Raw genomic sequence first — 13920 nt, 5'->3', positions numbered from 1 at the left:
CATGTACTGTATTTTCATTTACACCAGGTGGGGGAGCTGTATACATACTCTAATGATCTCAGTGCTTTGGCATTGTAAGCCTCTCTATCTATTTAACGGATCTCAGAACTCGATCACATTATTAATGTGTGCCTTGCTTCAAGGTGACAGAGAGCAATGGTGCTGGGGTTTAGGTGTGGGCTGTGAAAGTGGAGCAGTTAAATGCAGTGTTCTCAATGACGATCTGGCTGCTCCACATACAGCGAGTGACCCACTTTCTCTCCTTCCCCGAGACCCAACACAAGGCACTGTTTCTGGGGGAATCTCCGGGTCTGAGAGGAGGGCAGATCCCCAGACTTTGCCCAGGGCTGAAACACCTAAGCTGCATTGAGATTGGTCAACGAGAGCTGCCGCGGTGAGAAGTTAGTTAGAGGGTCTTGTGTGAAACCAGACGACACACACGCTAAGTTGACAGGACAAGGCCAGGATCTGTTGTCAATTTGTAGTGCCGAAAAAAGCTCATCACAATTTATTTGGCAGAAATTATACTTATGTGGTAATAAGAGCAAGATGATACACTGGTCCCCACCACACCAACTAATCCAACAAACACATTTAAACACACATTTTATTAAGCCAAAAATGTATTCCAATTCAAAATCCTATTTCCCTAACCTCAAACCCCTAACCCTAAAACTAAACGTAACCTTAACTCCTAAACCCTAATTCTAACTCTAAACCTAACCCCAAAGCCTAAAATAGCCTTTTTCCTTGTGGGGACCGACAAAATGTCCCCACTTTTCCGAATTGTCCTTGTTTTAATATCCTTGTGAAGACTTCTGTTACCCACAAGGATAGTAAAACCAAACCACAAACACACGGTGTAAAAACCCATCTATGGAAAACTCGCTTGCAAACTACCATACACCTGTCATTAATATCCCAATAGCAGTCACCCCTGATAAAGGGTCATAGCTTCAGCCAACGTGTTCCCATCAATTGGCTTCATCTGCTGGGGTCACACACTGCTGCCCATTATCAAAGTGCTTAGCCATGCATTGAGATGTGGTTATTAGCGGTGGCTAATGAAGATGTGGCTAATTACCTACAACCAGCTGTGTCACAGAGAGGGCCTAGGCTTTAGCTCACAGGGCTAAGAGTGTTATGTGGTGTGCAGGAGACGCAGTCGGTCACATGAGCCTGATCCTGAGCAAACGTGATGTGGGTGCTAGGATGGCAACTAAAAAGATGCTGAGCAGAGGGGAAAATAACAATATTGCTATCGATATCATGCCTGTTAGTTAGACCTTACCACTACAAGAGTTATACTGAACATAACTCATTCAATTTCTCACCACCACATGGGTCATGTTGTCGGGCAGGGTATCAATGTCCAGTCCTCCCCCCAGTGCGTTGCGTACCGCTCGGTTCTGACCATGTTTGATGGAGGGCTGCTGGTCTTGGTAGATCCTGCCCATCTCAGACGAGCCCCCATCTATCCGCAGTGACGTATTATCTACAAACATGAAAGATGACATAACAGTCAAGACAACATGGCCATTCGATAGAAACAGCAATATCACATCTCATGCAAACTATGAGAACACCACAACAAGAAATACATAACTGATTAAAAACAAACAGAAAAGCTATACTCGGGGGCGTCATGCCCCCCCCCCAGGCAAAAATGTATATTCTTATGCCACTAGTACCCTAACCCGTAATCCATATTGTAAATAAAATGAAAATATAATATTTATGACCAACGGAACAAGCAGTGATCTACTTACAGTGCATTTGGGAAGTATTCTGACACCTTGACTTTTTCCACATTTTGTTAGGTTGTGGCCTTATTCGAAAATGTATTCAATTGTTCCCCCTTCATCAATCTACACACAATACCCCATAATGACAAAGCAGTAATGGGTTTTTCAACATTTTTACACAAATATTCAGACCCTTTACTCAGTACTTTGTTGAAGCACCTTTGGCAGCGGTTACAGCCTCGAGTCTTCTTGGGTATGACGCTACAAGCTTGGCACACCTGTATTTGGGGAGTTTCTCCCATTCTTCTCTGCAGATCAGGTTGGATGGGGAGCATCGCAGCACAGCTATTTTCTGGTCTCTCCAGAGATGGTCGATTGTGTTCAAGTACGGGCTCTGGTTGGGCCGCTCAAGTACATTCAGAGACTTGTCCCAAAGTCACTCCTGTATTGTCTTGGCTGTGTGCTTAGGGTCATTGTCCTGTTAGAAGGTGAACCTTCGCCCCAATCTGAGGTCCTGAGCGCTCTGGTGCAGGTTTTCATCAAGGATCTCTCTGTACCTTGCTCCGTTCATCTTTGTCTCGATCCTGACTAGTCTCCCAGTCCCTGCTGCAGAAAAACATTCCCACAGCATGATGCTGCTGCCACCACCATAGGGATGGTGCCAGGTTTCCTCCAGACGTGACAATTGGCATTCAGGCCAAAGAGTTCAATCTTGGTTTCATCAGACCAGAGAATCTTGTACTTTAGGTGCCTTTTGGCAAACTCCAAAGGGGCTGTCATTTGCCTTTTACTGAGGAGTTGCTTCTGTCTGGCCACTCTACCTAATTGGTGGAGTGCTGCAGAGATGGGAGAACCTTCCTGAAGGACAACCATTTCATGGTGACCTCCCTGAGCAAAGGCCCTTCTCCCCCGACTGCTCAGTTTGTTCGGGCGGCCAGCTCTAGGAAGAGTCTTGGTGGTCCCAAACTTCTTCCATTTAAGAATGATGGAGGCCACTGTGTTCTTGGGGACCTTTAATGCTGCAGAAATGTTTTTGTACCCTTCCCCAGACTCTTCGACCTAATGGCTTGGTTTTTGCTCTGGTCTGCACTGTCAACTGTGGAACCTTATACACCGTAGACAGGCGTGTTGTAGAAACATCGAGGATAATCAAAGGAAACAGGATGCACCGGAGCTCAATTTCGAGTCTCATAGCAAAGGTTCTGAATACTTATGTGAATAAGATGTGTTTGTTTTTGATACATTTTCAAAAATGTATAAAAGCCTGTTTTCGCTTTGTCATTACGGGGTATTGTGTGTAGATTGCTGAGGAAATTGTTTTATTGAATTCATTTTAGAATAAGGCTGTAACATAACAAAATGTGGAGAAAAGTGAAGGGGTCTGAATTCTTCCCGAAGGCACTGTAAGCCTACCTCTTAACTTCATTGATAGCCTGAAATGGCTTCTTGGTAGCTAGTTATGAGGTTGGGACATTGGGAACCTGTCTGGGCTAGCTAAAGCCAACTTCATAAAACTGCTAGGTGGCTAGTATTTTATTTAGAATTTTTAAACGGAACAAATCTGAGGTGGCATGTGCCCGTGCCCCGCATGGGGGTGACACATCTGGTTATACTTGTAAAACAATGCCTTCTGAACATCACCCGATGTCCTATGACCCATAGGTGAACCTTAAATCTTACTGCCTTATTTGGCACCTAGTGTTTCACCAGTGACTTGGATTGGTCTGTGGGTTGTGGAGGTATTACCTTTGAAGCTGACTGCGTAACACAGACGTGTGAAAAAGATAGATAGAGTTGTGATGCATTAGGTGGGAAAGATACTCATCAAACCACAAGTCACAACTATGTGCGCCTCATAAGGAATACAGTCAATGAACAGAAACATGGGGATGGAAGTTTTTAACATTCACAATTAAGATTCCCAGCAGGAAAATCAATAACTCTAAACTATCTCTGGGAGACCACCAGGACACCTTTGCAGAGACAACTCAACACGACACATCTGGACAGACAGTAACACTTCCGTGTGTGCTTGCTTTATGATGAGCCTTGTAACCGAAATTGATTCAACAGCAAATCAGCATATGAATCATATACAATTGGCGGGAAGAAGACAGTGACCATTGACATACGCATTACAGCAAGTTCGTGTGACTTAATATCTTGGGATTTTCTAGATTGTAGACCCAAATAATCAACTGGGTTAGCACTCTCTGGCTTTAGCATCACGCCACATGTGGAAAAAGTTATCCCCTGCCACATTATGAGCAAAACTTTCAGGCTGAATGAAACTTTCAGGTTGAATAAAAAGTACTTTTGTAAGGACCGTGCAAGTGGTCAATAGTTTCGTAAACGTTCTGTAATTGAGCCAAAGTATAATTAAGGAAAAACAATTAGTCTGTAGAAACAAATAGTGTTCTGACAATGCCAGGACATTTAATCCATAGTACAGACATTCAAATCACTTAAAAGGGTAACTGTAGTGCCTCTTTTCGCCCTGTCTGCCCCCTTTTCCATTTGAAAAATGCTTGAAAACTGGGAGCATTATGTTGAGTGTGTCATCTCTACAAAAGGTGAGTTCGTTCAACAAACCTACCACCTGGTATCAATTTCAGTTGAACGATTTGATTTTACATTCCAAAATGTTATGGCGAGGCCACAAATAGCACATTTTTGAATGGATTACTGTATGGATATAGCAACAATATTCAAACTGAAAATGGCTTTGCTATCTCTACTACATGCAATGGAAAGTCACTGCAGTTTAGACCCGAAGCAGACACAATCGCCACACTCTACCTCCTCGATGGCTAATTCACACTCCAGTCAGAGACGGAAGAGGAAACGAGACATCCCTCATCTCTTCTAGTTACATTACAGTCAATGAACTAAGCAGACCAGACTGCTAATGCATTGGTATCTATCTCTGAGCTGTTTCCTAAAAACCATTGTTACGAAAGTTGCACTTTGAAAACTCTCATTATTTACCGACTGCTAAGTGCTTAGATGCTTCTTTGCTCTTCCGCATCAGTTTATACACAGACATAAACGTCTCCACTAAACATAAACGTCTTGATTCTGGCTCTCTGTGACCGCCAATAACTTCAGAACAAAGTTGACTACAAAGACAAAGTTGCCAATGTCTGTAATTGTTTCAAACAAGCAAAGGCAAAAACAAAAATTATTTCAGAGGAAAACTGCGATGACTGCATTAAAAGATAACAGTATACAGTATAGGCTACAAAGGCCTATATATTTCAACCATGACTATGAATACAACCGCTCTAGGAGCTGATCCGTCATCAGTATTGTGGAATAATTCTAATGGTAGGGTAAGATTTGAATGGAGAAAGCTGATATGAGAGCAGCACTGCTTTTCTTTCGATCCTATTGACACATGCTCCAACGACGCACTTGAACGTTCTCAATACGCGGCGTTTTGGGAAACGCATGTGAAATCTTTGGCAGCTGTAGAAAGATGCATTATTAAAACCCTGGTAAGCTTAAGTGTCCATCGCTACCGGGAAACCGTGCCCAGGAAGTTACCTAAGTTAACATCTTCAGTCCAACATTGGCTGTTTGGCCAACTATATTATAACTGTAGAAAGGCCGTAAACAGGATTTGAGTTTGTGTGAGGTCCGAAAGGGGGGGGGGGGGGGGTATTTTTGAAAGTCGAAGCTGATTTACTGCATTTCTATACAATTACAAAACTTAAAAAATGCTATTTGAAGAACCTCAAAAACATGCAAAAATTACCCCGGCTGCTGTAGGCTCAATCACCTCAGGTCGATCTACAAACACAGCCTATTAGCGATACAATTGTAATGTTATAGCCTTGAAAAGGGGGAAATATGAACAATGTATCACACTGATACGTAGCATCAGCGACAAAACAAAAACGTATTGCATTTTCAGAACTGTATTGCTTGCATTTTTATGGCATTTGAAAGTAGGCCTAGGTCTATAGAGAAGACAGGCCATGTGGAGATGTTTATACTGTAACACATCTTCTTTTCGATAAGATTAGTGTTCTGAGCTTTGAGCAACACTAGGAGCAATATTTAGATGTGGACCCCTAATTGATTTTCTTTGTGTACAAAATATCTATTTTGATGATTTTATTTTTCTCAAATTAAGAGTGATTACAGGAAAGAAAGAAAAGAAAACACCCTTGAGGGGTATCGTGACATCACAGCATCTCTGAGTCCACCTATCAGTTCTGTTTCAGGGGGAGGGGTTAAAAGTAGGAAATTAAGAATGAAAAACATATCACTTTTGCACCTAAAAGTGGAAATTAAGACCAGGATTGATGTGTTTCACTAATTTAACCCTGAACAACTATTTTAACAGAGTTGTTTTTTGAGTCAAGTTACTCAATGGGGAAATAATCAGAGTTAACATTTGATGTGCAACGCTTTACGGTGAGCTTAGTGTTTTGAATGTTTTCTGGAGAGTTGTTTGATGGTCTTTTCATATTTCAAGTTCACACAGTCAGAAGAATTACAAAATACTTCATACCTGCATCTAACATATTTGGAATTTGTCCAATTCCTGTGTGTGTGTGGGTGTGTGCGTGGGTGTGTGTTTTTTTTTCAGTGTCCGAGTATGTGCATGCGCATGTATGTGTGTGTTATGTCATCTGGTCAACACATCAGAGGGTTACGTTTTCATGTTCACTCTGGCCATTGCTTTGCTGGAGGAATTTATGTCCTATTTAACAGCTCCATCGTGACTTACTGTGTTGTGGACATTTTACTACGGCAAAACCACATTTACCAAGTAACTCGGTCAGTAGAAATGGTTATATAAACAGACTGTCATATGGAGAGGGAGGAGATAAACAGAAAGCCCAACACATTAGACAAACAATATAGTGGTAGTTATTTGGGGACTTTAACAAATGCTCTTCAGAAATGACATTCTTAGTTGAGGTGGGTTATTAAACTGTGACATGGACGTTAATAAGCTTGAGTCAAGGTAGTAATATATTATTACAAAATACACAGAGGGTGAAGAGGGTAAGGGGGATACACGAGAAGCTTGGCTGGTTTGGTTGGATCTCTTTCTAGTGACGCTATGCCCTCACCAGGGAGGAAATAGCAGGAGTGATTCCAAACCAGGGAGGCAGAACGAGTGTCTCTCTCCCCCCCTCTCTCGCTCTCTCCTTAAAGGTATACAAAAACTATAATGTTAGGTTGTATATAGCCCCCACTTATGGTGTAGGAATGAAACTGATTATTTTGAAAAACCAACTGTCTCTCCCTCTTTCTACAGAACCATATGATGTAAGGTAGTATACCTAAATATAGTCCGTATTTATGGCGTTGGAATGTAAAGTTTAAACAAAATAATTTGTCGAGGGAGGTTGGCCAACACAGCCATTCCTGAGTGCAGAATGTGCATAGCCGACAACTATATTTATTGAGACCATTTTTGCGTCAACGGATGTAACAAAAGACTAGCCTGGTCAAGCAGACTGACTGCTGCGCTCACATTGAAATGTTAATGTGAGCAAAAGCAGGCCTGTTCCACCAGGCTACCAAGACAAAGGAAGATTACACCAGGCAAAATAACTGAAAAGAGGGAAACACATTTGGGAGGAGTAAGAGAGAGCGAGATATAGGATTTAATTGAAATCAAATTGAATTTATTTGGGTAGAAACATACAGCACGATGTCCATTGCATCCCCAGAGGATAGCACTTAAAAGTGTTCATTTTAATACTTTCACAAGAAAGGAATCTGTGTCAATGGAGTTCATGTGCACAGACTGAGTAGTCAAGCATTTGAACATTATGGCACATCTCTTTTCCGTTTTACTGTCAAGCTTAATGTTGTAGGGTCTGAAACGATCCATCCCTGTGGAACAGAAGGCTGGCTTGTATAGGTGGAGACGGGATGCTGGGAGGTCCCAGGATGGTTCCGTTTGTCATCGTAGTTCTGGATGATTAGCTTTGTGACAGGATGGCAGGGGTCTAGGATGATAGTACCTGGAGTCATCCATCCTGTCACAGTGACGTAGTATCCCTCGCACCCGGATTAGTCCCGAGATGATGCAGATCTAAGCAGAGTATGTAGCTAGTGGATGAGAGCGATTCCTGGGCTTGTAGGCATGCCAAGTCTTCACTACAACGGTCTAGCTGGGCTTCTCTGAGTAGATCTAGCTTTGCATCAAGGTAGTCTGCTGCAGAGGGACTTGCGGTTAAGTGGTTGATAATGTGTTGTACTTGAGCAGCAGCATCTAGGAGCTCTTGATAGGATTTGTGTATGCTTACATCTTGAGCACAAGGGTTGAACGTCACTGTACCACAGAAGAAGGATTTCTTGACCTCTGATTGATCTTCTGATGGCTCAGGAGTAGAGTCTTTGGGCGGTTGCTCTGGAGACTGGGGTAGAAGAGGGCCACGTTGCCATGTGCTTGGTTTAGAGAGCTCTGATAAAATATTTTCTCTAGTCAGATCATCAGCTGGGTTGTTTGCTGAATCAATGTATCGCTGGTCTTGGATTTTATTTTTTACTATTTTCTACAAAGTATGATAATAACAGTGAAGACATCAAAACTATGAAATAACACATATGGAATCATGTAGTAACCAGAAAGTGTTAAACAAATTCAAAAATATGTTATATTCTTCAAACTAGCCACCATTTGCCTTGATGACAGCTTTGCACACAAGCTTGTAGTGTCATACACCAAGAAGACTCAAAGCTGTAATCGCTGCCATAGGTGCTTCAACAAAGTACTGAGTAAAGAACAGAATAAAATGTTATTGCCCATCCAGGATGGACATTTTTCTTTGGCATCACCTTCCATGAAAAGGATCACATACATTCACACATCATACACATTTAAACCAGTCAGTCCGTCATGTTATTGATCTGGCCAAGGCTTTCGACTCTGTCAATCACCACATCCTCATCGGCAGACTCGACAGCCTTGGTTTCTCAAATGATTGCCAAGCCTGGTTCACCAACTACTTCTCTGATAGAGTTCAGTGTGTCAAATCGGAGGGTCTGCTGTCCGGACCTCTGGCAGTCTCTATGGGGGTGCCACAGGGTTCAATTCTTGGACCGACTCTCTTCTCTGTATACATCAATGAGGTCGCTCTTGCTGCTGGTGAGTCTCTGATCCACCTCTATGCAGACGACACCATTCTGTATACTTCTGGCCCTTCTTTGGATACTGTGTTAACAACCCTCCAGGCAAGCTTCAATGCCATACAACTCTCCTTCCGTGGCCTCCAATTGCTCTTAAATACAAGTAAAACTAAATGCATGCTCTTCAACCGATCGCTACTTGTACCTACCCGCCTGTCCAACATTACTACTCTGGACGGCTCCGACTTAGAATACGTGGACAACTACAAATACTTAGGTGTCTGGTTAGACTGTAAACTCTCCTTCCAGACCCATATCAAACATCTCCAATCCAAAGTTAAATCTAGAATTGGCTTCCTATTTCGCAACAAAGCATCCTTCACTCATGCTGCCAAACATACCCTTGTAAAACTGACCATCCTACCAATCCTCGACTTTGGCGATGTCATTTACAAAATAGCCTCCAATACCCTACTCAACAAATTGGATGCAGTCTATCACAGTGCAATCCGTTTTGTCACCAAAGCCCCATATACTACCCACCATTGCGACCTGTACGCTCTCGTTGGCTGGCCCTCGCTTCATACTCGTCGCCAAACCCACTGGCTCCATGTCATCTACAAGACCCTGCTAGGTAAAGTCCCCCCTTATCTCAGCTCGCTGGTCACCATTGCATCTCCCACCTGTAGCACACGCTCCAGCAGGTATATCTCTCTAGTCACCCCCAAAACCAATTCTTTCTTTGGCCGCCTCTCCTTCCAGTTCTCTGCTGCCAATGACTGGAACGAACTACAAAAATCTCTGAAACTGGAAACACTTATCTCCCTCACTAGCTTTAAGCACCAACTGTCAGAGCAGCTCACAGATTACTGCACCTGTACATAGCCCACCTATAATTTAGCCCAAACAACTACCTCTTTCCCTACTGTATTTTATTTATTTATTTATTTTGCACCCCCATTATTTTTATTTCTACTTAGCACATTCTCCCATTGCAAATCTACCATTCCAGTCTTTTACTTGCTATATTGTATCTACTTTGCCACCATGGCCTTTTTGCCTTTACCTCCCTTATCTCACCTCATTTGCTCACATCGTATATAGACTTGTTTATACTGTATTATTGACTGTATGTTTGTTTTACTCCATGTGTAACTCTGTGTCGTTGTATGTGTCGAACTGCTTTGCTTTATCTTGGCCAGGTCGCAATTGTAAATGAGAACTTGTTCTCAACTTGCCTACCTGGTTAAATAAAGGTGAAATAAAAATAAAAAATAAAATGTTGCATACACTAAACAGAGGGCATTGACACATTCACTCCCAAGCGACCGCTTTCCCAACTGGACTGGATAGATAAGTATGTATACTGATACAACAGCACAAGGAACGAATGAATGTTTGAACGCATCCTCAAGCACCGGCCAGAAGGAAGCCTCTCGAACGGAGGGTGTAGAGGGGACGCCAATGATAGCCGTTGCCTTCTTTTTTGGTTGCTTTGTGGAACAGACTGCTGAAATGTGCCTGTGGTCAACCAATCACTTTGCTGGCTGTGTTTGCTATTCTGGTGAGTTTGATTTTGCTCCTCACCATACAAGACTGTCATGTTGAACGTGAGGATGCTCTCCACCAAGCTGCTGTACACCCTCTCCAGAACATCCTGGCTGATCCCAAACCCCTTCAATATCCCGATTGAAAAACAGGCGTTGGTTTTCTTTCTTCTTTTTTTGATCAGCTCCTTTGTCTTTTCCACTTGACGAGCACCATTCTTGAAGGTTGTTGGTCTGTTTAAAATAGCTGTCCCCATCTGACGTAGCATCTAAAAAAAATTATGTTTTTAAAATCCTACCAGAGCCATGTCATCCGTGTACTTGAGAAGGCTCACATTGTTTCCTTGGATCTTCATCTCATTAGTGTAGATGGAGAACAACAACGGTGAAAGGACACACCCCTTTCCATGCATTTGGCCTGAAGGCGGTGTGAGGGCCACAGGTCGAAAGCCATTTGGTGATTTAGCATCTGCCTTCTTAGGCACTGGTACAATGGCCGACAGCTTCCAGGAGTTTGGCACTGTACAGGAGCTCAGCAGGAGTTGAAACAGTCGTGTGAAGACTCCCTTGAGTTGGTTGGCGCAGACCTTCAGTACTTTGCCCCATAGTTCGTCTGGGCCCGGTGCTTAATGTGACTTAATATGTGACAATCCTGAAGCCACCTTGTTCTCTGACAGGAGAGGATTTGGGGATGCGCTCATATTTGTTTCATCAGTCTTTTAAAATCGACGGTATCAAATCTTCCATAAAAACAGTTATGGTCGTTTACAAAAGATGAACAGTCTGCTATGTTATTGTCCTCTCTTTTCCTTTCTCCTCCCACCCTTGCATTAATCCCTTCCCATGCTTGTTTTGGATTGGCTGGACAGATCCACTGCTCCACTTTATCCTTGAAGTCCTTTTTTAGCTTTCAACATTTTTGACCGGAATTCATTTCTCTTTACAGCATCAGTATCTCCTTTCAGGGATGCAAACTTCCTTTCATTGAGGCACATTTTCAAGTCATTGGAGACCCAGGGCTTGTTGTTGGGAAATACTGTATGTATGATATGATGCTGTCTGTCAACTCAACTCGTGGGGATCCCTGCACGAGTCAAAGAGTACCTCCCAGTCTGTGACGTCAAAGCAATCCTTGAGCTCCTCCCTACTCTCCTCTGTCCATACCTGAATGGATTTCTCTACAGGTTATTTTTCTTTGTTTCACCTGCTGGCTGTATCTCAGTAGGAGATGGATAACGTTATGTCTGATTTCCCGATGGGTGCTCTGCACACTGCCTTGTATGCATCCTCTGCGTTGCCATAACACTGGTCCAGGATACAAGTTGAGCGAGTTGGACAGGTGACATACTGTTGCAGAGTTGGGAAGTGCGAGGAGAGGTAGAGTGTATTAAAATCCCCCAAGCAAATACTGGCGGGTCAGTTGATCGTGAAAGCGCAGCATTGAAACCATCTGTAATCCTAGCAGCAGCTTCTTTATTGTTTGGTCCAGGCACTTAGACCAGAATAACGGTAATCTGTCCAAACTCACGTGGTAGATAGAATGGCCTGAATGATACAACTCAAATGATACAACAGGAATTTCAATCGCATTACACTATTATCTACAAAAGATACATAGCCCCCAACCTATTGATTTGTGATGTCTTGATCTGCTCTAATAAGTGTATCCATCAATGTTCACATCAACATTGTCCTGCTTGAGGCACGTATCTGTAAAGCAGATTGAATGAATCTTCAAATCTAGCCCTTTGCTGCCAACTCATCCAGTTTATTATTTAGTGACTGCACATTCAACAGGGTGATCACCGGGAGTTGTTCTTTTTATTGACAGATAGCCAGGGGCACACGCCAACACAATTTACAAACAAAGCATTTGTGTTTAGTGAGTCCGCCGGATCAGAGACAGTAGGGATGACCAGGGATGTTCTCTTGATAAGTGTATGAATTGGACCATTTTCCTGTCTAAATGTAACGAGTTCTTTTGGGTGTCAGGGAAAATGTATGGAGTAAAAAGTACATTTTCTTTCAGAATGTAGTATAGTAAAAGTAGGCAAAAATATAAATAGTAAAGTACAGATACCCCCAAAAAACGACTTAAGTAAAAATAATTTAAAGTACTACTTAAGTACTTTATGCCACTGTATCCCATATAATCACATTGAATAACACATTCATAAATGGCAAACCAGAAAGTCAAGAAATGTATCATAAGGAACCAGGTTTTGAAGTATCTGTCCTATATACAGTATGAGAGATACTTTTGGTCATGTAGTGTATGTGGACACCTGCTCATCGAACATCTCATTCCAAAATCATGGGGATTAATATGGAGTTGGTCCTCCCTTTGATGCTGTAGCAGCCTCCACTCTTCTGGGAAGGCTTTCCACTAGATGTTGGAACATTGTTGTGGGGACTTAATTCCATTCAACCACAAGATCATTAGTCAGGTCATGCACTGATGTTGGGCCATTACGCCTGGCTCGCAGTCGACATTCCAATTCATCCCAAAGGTGTTTGGTCAGGGCTCTGTGCTGGCCAGTCAAGTTCTTCCTCACCAATCACAAAACCATTTCTGTATGGACCTTGCTTTGTGCACGGGGGCATTGTCATGCTGAAAGGGCCTTCCCCAAACTGTTGCCACAAAATTGGAAGCACAGAATCTTCTAGAATGTAATTGTATGCTGTAGCGTTAAACTGTATCTTCGCTGGAATTAAGGGGCCAAGCGCGAACCATGAGAAACATACTGTATATAACGGTCATGAATTTGTATGGTCCTTTTGTATGGTTATTTTCTTAAACACCATTTTAAGATGTCTACATGATACTGCAACACATTTTCCCCAAGGGAACAATAAAGACAGTAAAGTAAAGTAACATGTCTGTTTATTAGGGGTGTGCCAAGTTCTAGGATATGGATAAATTAAAATAAAATTTAAAAAAAAATATATATATATATATATATTTTACAAGGTGCCTTATTCCTATTATAAACTGGCTACCAACATAAATAGAACAGTAAACAATAATTTTTGCATCGTATTGTCTGATATACCACAGTTTTCAGCCAATCAGCATTCAGGACCCAAACTACCCGACGCTATTTTGATGTCCATGAGGGAACGTTACAAAGAGGTTCCTATTTGGTTCTGATAGAACATCATCCTTGGTGACATTTCGTAACGGTCCCAAAGGAACGTTGTTCATGGGGCCTTTGTGTAGTTCCCTCTAAGTTACCAGGATGTCGCTGAGGACCATGTCAATACTTTTTTAGGACGTTCTCAGGACTCATTTTACTCGTCGTTAGGACATTGCGTGATTGTCCCAAGGGAACATTCTATGGGGGACCTTAGTCTAGTTCCTGTAAGTTACCAGGATGTCACTGAGGACCATGTCAATACTTTTTTAGGACGTTCTCAGGACTCATTTTACTCGTCGTTAGGACATTGCGTGATTGTCCCAAGGGAACATTCTATGGGGGACCTTAGTCTAGTTCCTCTAAGTTACCAGGATGTCGCTGAATACCATGTTG

The 13920-nt window shown here is 42.4% G+C and overlaps 1 protein-coding gene across 2 annotated transcripts in view; it reads right to left on the bottom strand.

Moving 5' to 3' along the window:
- plxdc1 (plexin domain containing 1) overlaps window positions 1–13920 on the bottom strand; it is a 92072-nt gene that overhangs the window by 62834 nt on the left and 15318 nt on the right. For both annotated transcript variants that reach the window (XM_021565397.3, XM_021565398.3), the window contains exon 2: window positions 1335–1495. In XM_021565397.3, coding sequence (XP_021421072.3) covers window positions 1335–1495 — 161 coding nt within the window. The remainder of the gene's footprint in view (window positions 1–1334; window positions 1496–13920) is intronic.

Source organism: Oncorhynchus mykiss, chromosome 16 (genome assembly GCF_057628025.1).
Source record: "Oncorhynchus mykiss isolate SJ-2025 chromosome 16, ASM5762802v1, whole genome shotgun sequence".
NCBI classification, from domain to species: Eukaryota; Metazoa; Chordata; class Actinopteri; order Salmoniformes; family Salmonidae; genus Oncorhynchus; species Oncorhynchus mykiss.
Note: the sequence above shows the minus strand (reverse complement) of the source record. Positions and strands in the feature narration are given on the sequence as shown.